The sequence below is a fragment of the Lutjanus erythropterus genome, chromosome 18 (assembly GCF_056507025.1).
Source record: "Lutjanus erythropterus isolate fLutEry1 chromosome 18, fLutEry1.hap2, whole genome shotgun sequence".
NCBI classification, from domain to species: domain Eukaryota; kingdom Metazoa; phylum Chordata; class Actinopteri; order Lutjaniformes; family Lutjanidae; genus Lutjanus; species Lutjanus erythropterus.
In genome coordinates this window covers 22,871,116-22,886,858 of record NC_139334.1, presented here as the reverse complement: position 1 = coordinate 22,886,858, position 15,743 = coordinate 22,871,116, and the positions used below count along the sequence as shown (strand labels likewise).

At 38.9% G+C, this 15,743-nt stretch overlaps 1 protein-coding gene across 1 annotated transcript; it reads left to right on the top strand.

Annotated features, from left to right (window-relative positions):
* The first annotated feature begins 105 nt into the window (after positions 1-105).
* LOC146311039 (endophilin-B1-like) lies at positions 106-8,221 on the top strand. The gene is made up of 10 exons (XM_084743310.1): positions 106-877; positions 1,132-1,273; positions 3,909-4,037; positions 4,201-4,334; positions 4,889-4,981; positions 5,340-5,423; positions 5,529-5,552; positions 5,805-5,894; positions 6,484-6,584; positions 7,536-8,221. Exons 1-10 carry the CDS (start codon positions 821-823, stop codon positions 8,170-8,172), a joined length of 1,491 nt encoding a protein of 496 aa, XP_084599436.1. The 5' UTR covers positions 106-820; the 3' UTR covers positions 8,173-8,221.
* The last annotated feature ends 7,522 nt before the right edge of the window (positions 8,222-15,743 follow it).

Genomic DNA, 15,743 nt, shown 5'->3' with positions numbered 1-15,743 from the left:
CTAATCTCTTAACCCTCCTTAGACTCTTTAGAAGTCAGATTGTTTTAATCCCCTCTGTGTGTCTCTCTTGCACATACCCAATAGTCCAATCAGCTCACCTTTTTCTCAGGAGCACCAATTAGAGCAAAGTGCTTATGAAAGCCTTAAGAGGCTGAAGAAGACTAGGTGAGCATTGTAGTATGAAGTAACTGATGTGGAATATCTTCAAGTGAGCAAGATTTTCTTGTGGTCCAGCCATGACTTCAGACACTCAAAAAGTCACTGTGTTTTTTATCCTTGCTTTTTTAATTTTTGTCAATGCGTGGCTGCTGTTGCCGCTTGCTTTTGGATAGAAGCTTTTATACTTGTTTCAAATCAAGAGGAACTTTCCAACCTAGCACTGGATACTGGCCTTCTCTGGGGATGTATTTACATTATGCAGCATGGCGTGATTATTGCAGGTGGACCTTCTGTTGTGAAAAGGAACAAGCAGTAATAAACTGTGAACTGTGCACGGCTGCATTTAATGTTAAAATGTCCGTTTTTGGCTGATAAAAGACCTGCAATCAAGTTTTTATTATAACAGTTATTAATACAGAAAACTACGGAATGTTTCTGTTTGGTGTGAAGAGGTAGGCTTGCAGAGATTATGCCTTTATTCTGAAAGTCTTCACCGGAAGTATCGTCGCTCATCTCTTTCTATCAATAATATATTTTCAGCCACCTTTTTGTGTATTTTCCAACAGTTGAAGGAGGCTATCAAAGTTAGTTTAATTACTAGTTTGCCGTCTAACGTACTGGTATTTTAAATAATTTCGCGCGCGACCTTGGGAGCATTGTCATGGATTTGACGCGGCTGGCGGTCGATGCGGGTCAGTTCATCAACAGAGCTGTTCAGGTAAAAAAAAAAAAAAAAAAGACAATCAGTAAAATGCATACTTTAACCTCACTAGCTAACCATAACTAGTTCATAAACTGCGTATGTTCGTGGGTTATTTTTTATTAAACCATCCTGAAACGTTAATGTCACCCTAATTTACCGTGTTAGGACATTAAATCTCTGTAATAGTGCGTCATTAAATGTTGAAATAAAAAGTGGGCAGCGCTTAGTTAGTCCCGCAAACGTTAACTCTACTCTGTATTCCGCACCAGTACACGGGGGAGAGTCTTGGGCAGGCGGACAAGACAGAGTTGGAGCCCGGGCTGGCGGAGCTCCTGGACCGGGCAGACGCCACCAAGACATGGACGGAGCAGATAATCTCCCAGACTGAGGTTTTACTGCAGCCCAACCCCGGTGAGAGACTGTGTGCATGGTTTATTTATGCTTATTACATGGCTTTGTTGAACACTCGTTTCTGCTTTTGTCAATTACGTCATTCTAAGGTCTGTTATTTCTGTGCAACAGACCGTTTCTGTGGACACAGGTCTGATCATAGACTCTGGAGAAACCGTAAAATCATTATTAAATCACTAAATTCATTTTAAAATTAATATTTTGTGTCAAATTATTCACAATTTTTGGTACATGATCATGTGACAAGTACGATAATGTGCAGCGAGTAGGTCACTATTGCAAAATAAAGCCATAAATCATTTTAAAATTACTGTTTTGTGTTACATAAATGTGTGCCTCCTCCTTGTAAGTAACCATGTAATAAACATAAAAATGTACAGTGAGCAGGTCCTTATTGTCAAATAAATCCTGACAGGATGATGCAGGACATTGACCCATTGCATATTTATTTATTGATGTTGTTGGTAGGTCCTGAAATTCTTTAAAGGACGATGTCTTGAATTCAAACACTCACATGATTTTATTGATTTGATTTTTGATTTTCATGCACAAATAGTTTACCAAGCCCAAACAGACTTACAAGACACCATGATTTAGAAAAACAGCAGAAACCAGGGTAGGAACATAAATCACAAGTAGCATTAAACAGATAAACTATCCTGATGTCTTTTCCAAGCTTTAGAAACAAAGGCACTCAACCAGCTTATTAAACAGCCATTCCATCCTGTCATTGCCAGTGCATCAGAACATTTCTGTAGTTTGAACAGATATTTCATTTAAATATAAGTATTTTTAACTCATTGTGAAAAGGACAATGCAGAAGAAGCTGTGATTCTTCCTCAACTTCTCCTAATTTGTATAACTGTGCAACTAAATACCTTTGACAAGTGCTTCATATGTGACATTTTTATTTAAACATTGCCACTTTACCAAATATTATTCTGTTTTTGTAAGAAATTAGTTGATGTCTTAATTAACTACATCATTGCACTGACATCCAGATAATATACAGTACTGTACATCCCTGATATACTATAATGGCAAAATGTCTGTTTTATTGTAGATAAACTAAGCTCATCATAGCTGTCATGCACATGTAGAGAAATTTCCTACCAGTATTTGTGTATAATACTAAGTAACAGAGCCTTTTTCACAGGAGCTTGTTGTATTGTAAAACCAAATTTTCCATTTAACATCTCTTTTCATTCAGGTTGTCTCCCCTAAATTACCTCTGTTTGAACGGAGTTAAAACTTTTTAATATAATAATTGTCTCTCTCTGTGCTTAATAACAGCCATAACCAATAAATGGGCTAATTAGCCTCTCTCATCTGAGGAAATTATTTCTACTTTTGCCATGCTCAAAATGATAAAAGGGTCGAATTGAAATAATTAAGGTAATGAATTTTGCCCATGAGCCACAGTTGAAAAGACCTGCAGTGGGGTAAACACAGGTGTTAGAAATAATACTAATTAAGTTCATATTTCATTTATTGTAGCAGAGCCAACATTCACAACAGCAACAGCCTGACTCTGTTAGACCTGTATGACATAAATAATCAGTATCATTGGTAACACCTGTGTTTACTCACTACACTTGCTAGTCTCATGATAAACCATGGTAACATTTCTGATGTTTAGTATTACCGTTTCAAATTTGAACGTTAAAATCATATTTGGTCACCGTGGTTTGAAAAGCTCTATAAATGCTGTCCAGCATCTACCAAAATTATGCAACAGTCTCTCAGACGCATGCACAGCAGTAACATGAGTTTGCTTTGCATCACTGAAAACATTAACATCACAAAGGACATGGTCACATTTAAAATCGTTGAGAGATTCTCAAGATAAAACTGTCAGTGAGTGTTTCAGTATTTTGTGAACATTTTCAGCACTTGTTAACAAAACCGCAGTAATAGCGATAACTGATCATTTTGGTCACTATAATCATGATATGAAATCCTCATACTGTACCTATAGACAGTCACACAAACCACAGTCTGTTGTAGACATGCGCTGTCACCAACGAGTGAGCACTACCCATCATGGTTAACTTAAAACCACTGAATGATATGAATGTTTACCTCTGGGACCAAGTATTTCTGCTCCATTTGTCCTCCTAAAACGTGTGCTCGTCTTCTGTTTACTTTGACTGTAATTGGCCTGTTCAGATGAATTGGGATGTTTTTTATTCTGCCTGTTTGAATCCATTTACCTCAGCGAATGGTATTATGAGTGGATGTGGTCTGTAATCTGTCAAATAAGGGAACATTCAGCTGCCAGAAATGATAATCTCATACGCTTATTAGGATATATTTTCAGATCATGTCTTGTTTATCGACAAGGGCTTTTAGTCTCTCTGAAGAACAGTTTTTGTTTTCCTTTGGTACTCAAATGCCTACTGTATAAAATGTCAGTGTTTATCTTCATAGTATACAGTTTTAGATATATGCAGGATGTTAAGATGCATGTATCTTAAATGGCATGCTTTGACAATTAAATGGCTTTTTAAACTGCAGTATCCTGACAGCTGTCTCTGACTCACATCTTTAAGGTGTTTTGTGAGTTTTTGTCAGTGCCTTTTTAGAAAAAATAACCCTTGAACTTGAATTGAGCGCTCTGATCCCTGATGAACAGGAGCAAGGTTAGAAGACCGACTGTATTCACATCTGGATTGGAACGTCCCACCACGGCCTCGAGCACATGAGGCACTGGGAGACCAAATGATCCAGGCTGGAATGGAGATGGGATCCAACACACCGTATGGCGAGTATACATTAATGTGCATCATGTAAATATAGTAAATACTTAACATATAGTCGGTTTATGCACAGTAAAAGAATGAAAAAATATGTGTGGACTCCTATTATATTCACTTTTTTCTTTATGGACCAGTTGAAGTGGTGTCAGCAGTATGTTTTGTGTTTAGGAATGGCTCTGCTGAAGTGTGGAGAGGCTCAGAAACAGCTTGGCGAGGCAGAGAAAAAGTTTGTCCAGAGCACTAACATCCACTTTCTCACCCCTCTGAGGAGTTTCACTGAGGAGGAATACAAAGCCATACAGGTATAGACCATATTTGGGTAAATTGCTAAACTATGGCTATATTTTTTGGATCAAATGTTAATATATTACTTGCCTTTTTCACTGTCCATTCTGTATGGTACTACAGAGCCACCGTAGTGTAGAAGAAGTGTAGAATGTAGCTAGTACTAGTTTTTAAAAGCACCAAAACAAAACCCTGAAATAACCGTAGCACAATACAGTGGCGCTGGTGACACTGTAGTAAGTGCAATTTCAAAATATTTGGCTGGACTGGGAAGGACCAGGTGAGCAGAGGGAGAGTGGCATCACTCGCTGACAGACAGCTGCTGAGCTCTGGGCCAGAGAGTGCAGAGTGCAGAACTCCGGTTCAGCCTCTGGAGTAATAAACAGACCATGTCACATTGGGTTCTGCTTCTGATGTACTTTACTTCATGAATGTACAGAGAGGATGGATGGATAGATTCTTTCATCTCTTTCTGTGTTCTTTTCTTCAGGCCCAGTCTGTTGTTTTATGAATTGCTGATATACATGGTTTTCAAAAACTGTGTGTATGGTTTTATTTGTATTTTTCATAGGATGAGCGCAGGATGTTGCTGAATAAGCGTCTGGACTTGGACATAGCTAATACCAGACTGAGGAAAGCCCATGAGGCTGACAGAGAGGCCAGAGTGAGTTACAATGTCTTGACCTTCACTTATTTAGAATCAAAGCCTCCAGTGTGTAAGATTTATGGGGATTCACTGGCAGACTATGATAGAAATGGAATATAATATTTGTGAGTATGTTTTCATTAGTGTAGGATTACCTGAAAATAATAGTTGTGTTTTCATGACATTAAAATTTGCCATTTATATCTACAGAGGCTTGGGTCCTTTTTCACGGAGCCTTTCATGTTGCACCACCATATATATTTTTCAAAATGTTTATTCTGGACCAGTCCAAAAACACACCTTTTTTTCTATCATACAGTACATAATATTATCTTCTCATTCCACCTTCCTGCTTTTTCCTGAATCCTTTCCCCAGAATCTGAATGCAAACCCGCTGGACGACGACTACTTGTCTCATGTCTCCTACATGTTCAGCTTCCTGCGTGTTAAATGGCTGAAGGTTAGTGATGCTGAAGAGACATGAGCACTGACAGGCACAGCTGAGCTTGCTAATTTGGTTTTTGAGTAAATCATTTGTCCTCCTCTGTCTCTCTCATCCAATCAGATGTGGGCTCAGGAAATCTGTCAGGTGAGTTAACATTTTATCTTTGTTTGCACACAGACGCTGCAGACTATTTTAACACTGCCAGCAGTTATAGATTAGTATAGAATTGCGTATGGTCCTGTTAGATGCAATAATAGTTTTCTTTCTATTGTTTAGTTGATTTAGACTTAAGCACTTCAGCAATTAGGATTTTGCTAATGGGAAGTTTTCAGAAAAAGAAAGCTGGGGATAATTTAAAGGCCATAAAAAACAATGTGTGTTTGTGTGTCTGCGTAGGCCGAGATGGAGCTGAGGATCTGTCAGAGTTTGTTCGATCGTCAGTCAGAAATTACAAGAAGAGTTGTGGAAGGAATCAGCAACACTCACGTATGTAGATAAATGCATATGGAATAATAAAATACTAACAATTGCAACATAAACTGTTTGCATACACACACACACACACAAAACAAAATACTCAATGCACTGCAAAACTCTGTATTGTTTTGTATTTTAGAGAGTAAAAATTTACTGTAATTTGCCAAACAAAATACCAATCTGTCAGCATGATGCATGCAAAAAGTCATTTTTATGGTCAGTTTTTACTTTTTTAAAAAGGGCGACTCCAATTCTGTCTTTTCCGTATTTTAAAATGGAAACTCCCACTCAGCTGTTAGTAAAAAGTGGTGACGTAGGTTACCATGCTGAAGGCCTCTCCTCCCTCTCCCTCTGCCTAAGAGGTTTATATGCAGAAATGTCATCATGCAGAAATCTACGTCAGGTCACATGGGAACGTTTAGGTTTTCAGAAGGAAAGCATTTTGATGCTTAAACATACCTACCTCAACCAAAATTGGATTGTATGGATTTGTATATATAAGGAACTGGGAAGTTACAGAATAATCTAAAATCCTAATAATAATGTCAGTTGCTCAGTCTTTATGTTGTTCCACCTGTTTTGTGTTTTTGTTTTCTAGACCAACCACATGCGGTGTCTGACTGACTTTGTGGAGGCTCAGGCCTGTTACTTTGACCAGTGCAAACAACACGCTCAGGAGCTTCAGAAACACCTGGCCAGGTCTGTATAACTGGTTTACGACCTAAAGACTAAACCTTGATTGAACTACACTGATGCAGAGAGGACCCGCACTGCTTAGAGGAAGAGAATGTTCTTGTTGACAAAATAATTTGAGGAGCACCTGTTTGCACTTTTTAACATCATGTCACAATTAGAGCAGTTGGATTTGGTGTAGCCTACATTCAATAATAAAAACATAAGTAATATCAGGGTGAAATGTCATTAAAGAATATGGTTAGAACTGGAGTTGCAACTATTAATCGATAATTACATTAATCGCCAGCTATTTGAGCTTTTTTTTTTATGTCCAAATTCTATTTTGTGGTTTCTTAAAGCCTTAGTTATAACAGCGCATTGTAAGGTGCTACACAAACAGTGAAGGTCAGATTTGATAATCTCCTAAATACAAGAGGAACAGTCTGTTCCAGCTGTTTGTCACAGCTTTTATGTCACAAAGGATAAACCTGTGCATCCTGGCTTATGTCTCTGGCAAGCCTCCTCTTTTCTTTAGATGCATTTCATGGATTGAAACATCCTTCAGGATGGTGCACTGAGATTAATTTCTGGGTCACAGGCAGGAGGACAGGGGAGACAAGGAGGCACAAAATAGAGAAATGAGAAAAGAGTCCCAGAGGTTTTGACAGGATGTTGTCATAATGCACTTTAAATGAGTTTTAATTGAAGCCACAGGCTATTTTTATTTGTTTGCTTAGGAAATAATGAAAATAGTTAAAAACTTCTCCAAATATTTGTAGTACAGCATTTGGATCCAATCCATTTTTTTTATTCAAAGCTACATATAACCCTGTTGGCAAAGAAGATGCCCAGTTTACCACAGAGATGTATGTGTATGAGCCAGAACATCTGGTCTCAGAAAGAACACAAGACTACTGAGAATAATTTTTAAAGCAAATTCATTTTGGTTGGTTCTGATTTTGTGTCTCCTTGCAGCATTCCAGCCGTCCTCTGCTCCAATAACTGGCAATCATCAGTTAGTAATGCAGTTAATCAGCCATCAACAAGCAACCATGAAGCCAACGAGCCCGTCGGGTTAAATCAAGTCATTCCCATCCTCGTCCACCAACTTCCAGAATTCGACCAGGACTCATGGACAGTAGCTCCACCGCCTGGAACTGAAAAATCAGCAACAGACTCCTCTGTTACCACACTGCCACCTGAACAGACAAACTACAACAATAACAACAACGCCTTGTTCACTGATGGCCAGTCAGCCATTGATCGCGTCAGTACATCAAATTCGGACAATCACTCAACAGATGAGACCTCAGCACTCAGCAGAACAGCTGACAGAGCAGCAGCTGCAGGAACCAACGATGCAAGTAGTCTGACAGTGACATCAGCAGCTTCTCCACTTTCTGAGCTCAGTGGAACCTCAAACGAGTCTCAGACAGCAAATGCAGCCGCTAGTGAGACCATAACAACAGTTGACATGGCGATCGAGACCCCGGCAACCAATGGCACGGCTGCTGAGCCCCAAACAAGCAATGACACCGCAAGTGAGCTGCCCACCGATGATGGAGAAGATGTCCAGGAAGGATCAATAAATAGTCAGGCTGTGGTTCAGTAAATATCAGGCCAAAGACATGTCAGCGGGGACGGACTTTGATTAGAGCTTCAGCTGACTGCTAATTAGAGCTGCAACGATTAGTTGATCAGTTGATTAGTCGATCAAAAGAAAATCAGTTGCCAACTATTTTGATAATCAATTAGTCCATTAAGTCATTTTTCAAACAAAAAATGTCAAACATTTGCTGGTTCCAGCTTCTTAAATCTGAGGATTTGCTGCTTTTCTTTGTAACTTATGACAGTAACTGAAGAGTCTTTGGGTTTTGGATTGTTCATTGGACAAAAGAAACAATTTCAGGGCTCAACAAGGATTGCCCCCTTTCCCAGGGCAAGTAAAATGCCAAATCAGGCTACCAGATCTCCCTTGCTCAACCAGGCACGTTGTAAAAAAAGAATTTAAGTATTATTTTGATTATACATTCATCATTTAAGTAATTTTTCATGCAGTAAGGGCAGAAAATGCTGTTTTCAGCCTCTCAAATATGGAGATTTCCTGCTTTACTCCGTTTATTATCACATTAAGCTGAATGTCTTTGGCGTTTGGTCCAGACAAAACCAGACATTTAAAGATCTCCTCGGACTTTGAGAAAGTGGGATGGACGTTTTTCACATTTTGTAGATGTGGCAGCCCTCAATCAAACATGACAATTAACTTAAGTCTTTGTTGCTATTTAATAACCGTTAATAAATAATATAATAGTTTGTGTAGAGGGTCAAGTTAAAATTGACTTCAGCAAGTAGATTTCTGAAACACTTGAAAAAATTAACATTGAACCCTGAATTTGACAACGTTGCTTTGAGCTCTGGGAACTTTGATGAGCATTTTTCACTTTTTTTTCTCTACATTTAATAGACTAATCAATTAATTGATTAATCGTGAAAATAATAAATAAAATTAGTTGCGGCTTTACTGTTAACTGCCATTGTAGATCTAAGAATACAGGCTGTATTAGAAAGGTGCAGACACAATCATTATATCATGTGGTACGGTAGAAAAAAACGTTAATTAGTCCCATAGGGAAGAAAATGTGAAGTGGTTGTAAAAGTGCTTATTTTTTTAAACGTGATATAGTGCCACGATAATTTTAGCCTTTAGCCATATTCATATATTATTAATGTTGTATAAAAATGATGACTGTTGAGTATCAGTCCCCTCTTGTGGCAGTGGTTGTCTTCTCTGTTGTACTTCCTAGCCTCTGGCTGGGAGACGAGGCCAGACTGACTGTTATATTTACAGTGTGCAATTGTGAAAATGCTGTTTTCAGTCTGACACTAAATCCTTATTTTTACATTTAGCTAAAGGAAAGAAGTAACGAAGCTTTGTGCCAAGTGTATGTGTGTGTACATTTGTTGGTATGAAAATGTGTGTGTCTGTGCGTTTGTGTCTGTCAGTGACCCGTGTGCCCTCACCTGTGTTTACAACCTCCCCAAACCTGTGACACCTTTAAAGAGAGGTGTGTGTGTGTGTGTGTGTCTCTGTCACCTCTCGACTCTGCAAGTTGAGGTCATTTTCCATATGAACTGTGTCACTTACGTGTGTTGGGAAAAACACCGAGCTGAACAGGGTCTTTATGGTGCAGTTTCCTCATACATATTCTGGGTGTTTCCCCCCCCAACACACTTTTCAGATCACATATTCACTTTTTACCCTTTTACCCCCTCAGAGCCCCCACTAGGTGAAATGGGTAGAAGTTTCCACGTCCAGATGTTGTTAATTATCTCGGTGAGGGCAGCCGTGCTCCGCTGTGGTGTGGGTCCACTCTGGGGACCCTGGATGGATGGAAACACACATATTAATGTAGCGCTGGTCCTACTGATGTAATCACCCACCAGCTCTAAGCTCTACGCTTTTGTCCCAGTACGTAAAGATGTGTGCGCGTGTGCGGATAGCTGCAGTGTTCACTTCAATTCTAGGTGCTGCCAGTTTTAAACTGTGTGTAAATGCAGCCATAATTCAATCACGTGTTGTACGTTGAGCTGATGTCAGTGCCAGGCTGGAGTTTTGTGGAAATAAATATGCAAACACTGATGTCATGTCAACCCAGATCAAGTGTGGATTCTGTCTTTGTTCTTCAGTCAAGATGGTTCTGTTGTTTCCTCATTTGAATCTGATGTTCGCTGGTGTATTTCATCGTACCTGCCAAACCTCCTGACCTACACTGAAACACACACACAATGCATTAGGCATTGCATTAAGAAACATTGTTCTTAAACTTAAACATGATGTAATTTGACAGATTAGTCTACTCAAAAGTACATAAAGTAGCTGAAATTGGCTCCACCTTTACAAGTGTAAACATGAAAGAGATTTACAGATTAATGCATCCCTAATTATAATTAGATACTATGATGAAACGGGCCAGTCTGCATTGATGAGTACTTTTATTTTGGTACTTTAAGTACAGACTTGGCAACACGTGTTGGTGCTGTATAGTGCCAGGGTGAGTACACTGTTACATTTCTGAATTAACCAGTGGCAAATTAATTGTGAAGGAGTGATTTTTGCATATTTTAACCAATTATCTTCACATTGCATGTAATTAACATTAGTGCTGAGAGATTTAAAAAGCATAGCATCCAGTCAGTTTATTGGAAGTTTGTGAAAAATCAATTTGCAGAGATGTAATCTATAATCTATCACTAATTTTAAAAAAGATCAAAGTACTTCCACAACCACTGATTATTAGTGATGGTTGTTAACAGTATAATGCCGCCTCAACACATGCACACACAAAAAATACTCCAAAAACACTGATGAAAGTGTGTGTGTGTTTGTGTTTCTCCTGTATTTTGCCCCCTCATCTTCACCTCTTTCCTGTCAGAGCTTGTACAAACAGATTATGTTGATTAAGCGCACGTTATGTGATATTGATCTGAGTGCAGACTGGGGGGGGGGGTCCACAGGTCAATAACACCATAAAGACTTATATCACACCACTCTACATTTTAGAGGGGCCTCACAGGAGGCACAGCCAGCGCTTAAAGACAGATTAAAAAGTGTTTTTCGTGCCTGTTGCTTTCCTGTGACTCAGCAAAACAAGAATAGATTCTCTCCAATCTGTTCACGAGCACTTTTCCGTCAGACTGATAACAGCAAGTCCCTGCCATGTTTCCAACTTATTTTTATAATTTCCTGTGTGCGCCGTGTTCGTCAGCAGAGACGGCGTCTCTCTGTGTCTGGTCCTCATGTGATTTTCTGCTCATGTGTGATACAGGAAGGAAGCAGACGCTGGAGTGATGTTTTGCAGGTCTGCCTGACATGAGTGAGTTATGAAGGCAGATAAAGGGAATTGGGATGTTTCTAATTATATCTGGCTCGGTCCTCTCCTCTACCTGAAGGGCACAGATGCATAATATTTCTATGGATAGGTGAAGTATGTTATTTTATTGTATTTAACAAGATAAACCCCTTGAGGAAGAGAGACCTGGCTCAGACCAAACAATACAAAAATCAGACAACAGGTAAAAAAAGAATATAAAGAGCCTAATGATAGGCTAAAGAAGAGGAACAGACACAATTAAGAATGGATTCATTTACCATAGAGTTGTTTTTGAATTCCAGATATATCAGATTAATCAATTTCAATTCCTTTTGCGGGCTATTTAAAGTTGTGTGTGGAGTGGAAAACATGAAGGCTTTGATGTATGGATGGTTTTGATTTGGATACGTATCTCAATGTGCTGCGATGTCCAGAGTTCAACATGTGCTGATGAACAACAAATAACTACGGATAAGAACCAGTGGTGACGCCCTGCTTCCTCCTGGCTTCAAAAGAGAAACAAATAAAATAGATTCGTCAAGCCAAAAGCCTTTGTATGCGTAACTCGTAGCTTCTATTCTCTATTCCCTCGAGCTGTGACAAGGCCCAGGCATCCTCCTAGAATAAAAAAAAAAACATCAACTAAGATTTATTGGTATTCAGTACAAGTTTGAGTTGAGTGAGCTTAGGCTGTGTAATACCAAAGGTAGACTATAGTTTATAAAATGCATCTGGGCAAGAAGATCCACATCTATACAAAACTGAATCATCTGCATAATAATGAGCGTGTGCATCAACACATAAAGTATTTATGTAAAAAGGGAATTAATGTGGATCAAGCAGAGTCTTGAGGTACTCCATTTAGTACTGTAAGCCATTTTGAACAGTGCCCATTGACCTTGACACAATGCAAGAACATGCAAGAACCACTCGTATCAACAGATTTGTTCTTTAGTGGTTTGAGCGATTAAGGAGAACTTGCTGCATTGACCAGTTTTCTTGTATTTTGAATTTTCTTTCAGGTACGAACACAGTCATGTGCAGTTAGTCTGCTGTTTTTCAAGCTGAAGTTTTTCACATATAACTGTTTCATCACTTCTATTATATTGTCAATTTCCTCACCTATTTTTATTTTTTTTTAAAGAAGTTTAAACTACTTTTCCTAAGCTTCAGTTAACCAAACTAGATTTCTTCTGGAGTAGCTTTGCTGTAGCTCAACTTCTTCCAGTGTGAAATAATTGGCAGCTTGCAAAGCTCTGCTTTCACATGAGACTATATGAAGCAACCTCAGCTTCAGCAGATCATGTTCCACAGTATCAAAGACTTTTCTTTGCTTAGATACCTATTATTTTGAATCCTAAGTGTGTCTCTCGCTGCACTGTTTTTAGAAAAAGCATTAAGTTATAACATAATGATCAACAAATACACCTCTTTTATCATCATACATTATTATAAGCCTGCTACATTCTCACAATGGCTCTATTGTTTTACAGCATACTGTATTTCAATCATATCTCCATGGTTTTCTCCCCTTCCAACATACTGGGGATAAAAAGGGATACACCCAGTTCTCATAAAACTGGCCAGCGTTGGCTGACTTTGCTGTGTTAGTGTGCGTTTTTTTTTTAATCAGTGAAGCCCTGTTGCTGTTTTAAATCATCTGTTTTTAGCCAGTGTAAGTTCTGCTGACAACACCCATTGTCCCATTTTCCCCTGTCAGGACAGTGTGGACGACAAGATCTGTTTCTCTTCTAATTCTCTCCGGTCTGAACAAAATTAGTGCTAATACACGAGGAGTACGCTCCTTAAATCCAACTTTTTTATCCCTCTGTCTTCCTCCTCCCTCCCTTCCTGTTATGTTTTCATCAGTCCTTCATCCTTGATCACTCCTCCCCCTCACTGCCAGCTGGGAGTGTTGTGTGTAACAGCTAAACTGTAGGTGTGGTGTGCAGGTGGGGGTGGTAAACAACGTCTGGTGGCTGCTGATAAATGTGGCTCCTCTTTTATGGAGTCATACGATGACCTAAATAGAAAGATGACCTATGGAGAGGACAGGATGACGACACCAACTGATTCTGACGTGCAAACACTCCAAATTTTATATCCCATCTGCAAGTTTTAACATATAAATTTATTGCTTTTCTGAAGGGATCCTAATTACTGGCATTTTATGGAACTGGGACAAAGAAATGCACACTCTCGTGCCCGCAGTGACATATTTTTGCTGCAATGAGGAAAGGAAAAATTATTCAAATTTCCTCTGTACTTTTCCACCTCCTCTCTCTGTTTCTTCCTCTGCAGGTTCTCTCTGTTCCTGAGATAAACCTGCCTGCTCCCTCTGTAGTGAGTCCCTCTACTACAATTACAGCCTGCCAGACAGAGGAAATCATGCAAAGTCACTGTCAGACATGCTGACATGTGCAGAGGAGGGGGGGCTCAGTCTGGAGGTCTGCAGAGACTAGAAAGGTCAGGGCTTTTCCTTTGACCTTGACACGTCCCACTTCTGCTGCTTCACCCCAGCACCTGTTGACCAGAGTCCTCTGTCTATAAGAACAGAAGGTCATGTGACCCTGCTAAACCAGTCCAATAGGTCCTAATTTGAATGTTTGATCGACAAGATAACCAGGCAACAAAAACAATCACAGCCAGAAAGCTAATTTCACAGTGTTGCCTAGAAACACAATTTAATTTGAAGTGGTTCAAAACAAACTAATTGACAGCTTTAAATATAACCACTGATTCTGCAGTAGTGCAACGTTGTTATGTTAAGGGATTTGGTGTTGATGCACAGAGCAGAGAGTAACTCTGACTCATCAGTAAAAAGGTTAAAGAGGCAGACAGACCCACAGAAAGTGTGTGGATTGAAATGTCCTGTGGAAACAATGTAAATATGGCTGGTGTGGTAAGAGTGGAGCTCATAAAAACTTTATGCTTCTTGCAAAAAAATAGCATTTTTTGGGGCTTATTTTGGTAATTTTGGGACAATTTTAAAGACAGAATCAATTCACATTGTATATATTGTGTGTTTCTATGTAGACATATGCATATTTTCCTGAAATAATCATAATTTTCCTTTGTTGCTACCACTGTTAAAGTGTTTTTCTTGCACGTTCTGCATCTATTTTATCACAAATATTTAGTCTGTTCTGTTTTGATTTCTTTGTGTTTATGTATTTTCTGATTGTGAAGCGTGCAAGAGGCTATAATTGCATTTCATTGTGCAATATAATCTTACTTTTATTTATATAGCAAGTTTAAAAACAGAGTTACCAAAGTGATTTGACAGACAAAGCAAGAGCAGGATACAGGAGCAGGGTTTTAAAAGACGTCCCTGTTTTTTTAAGTCTTATCTCCTCAGGCAGGTCGTTCCAAAGCCGAGGGACATTAAGTGAAGATGTTTTTCATTTCTCTGGTTGAGAATTTATGTAGTGTAGTTTTGACCTCACACTGACAGCTTGGCAGTCTTACAGCTAGAAGAAAAATCTCCAGGAAGACTTCACAGTGCGTTAATATTTGTGAGTGTGTTAATTTGCTAATGTACTTAAAGGAGCAATTGTGCGTATGAAAATTAGTACAGCGGTCCAAATAGCAAGTTGAATCCATGAGCTACATATTAAATGGATTGAAATCCTACTTAATGTACGATCTATGGTTGAGTCTCCTCCTCAGACACAAGGAAGCTCAGACAGGCTGCAGGAGTGCAAGACGAGCCCAACACTGTAAATTGACAATAACAAGTGATGATGAGTCCTCCACTGTAAGTAGTTCAGCTGTTAATAATTGTCACTTGTCTGTCCAGAAAAAAAAAACTGTAAAAATTGAACCGATTATCTTGAAATCAAAAGCCCACTGCTCTGTAAACAGACACACAGGTGGAGTTCTGTGGCTGCCTGTCTCACTGCCTGCCAGACTCCATTAACATATCACTCAATTTAACCGTTATAAACATCTACTCCTTCTACAAGGTTATGGATTATTTCTTACAACTCATATTCAGACACTTACTCATTCAGGTGAACATTCGGCATTAATTTGAACTCTAATAAACATGGGGGGAAAAAAAACCTTCTGGACTGGAATAGAAATTGGAAATTTCAAAGTTGTAGATCAACTTAACATGTTTCCTGAATCTCTGATGACATATCATGGTCATTTTATGATTTAATGCAGTAAATATATTACATATTTCTCCTTTAAGTGAAGATGTAATATGATTTTCACGCCTGATAAACATTTCATGTAGTGTTATTTTGACTTCACTCTGACAGTTTAGCTATATTACAGGTAAAAGAAAAATCTGCAGAGAGACTGC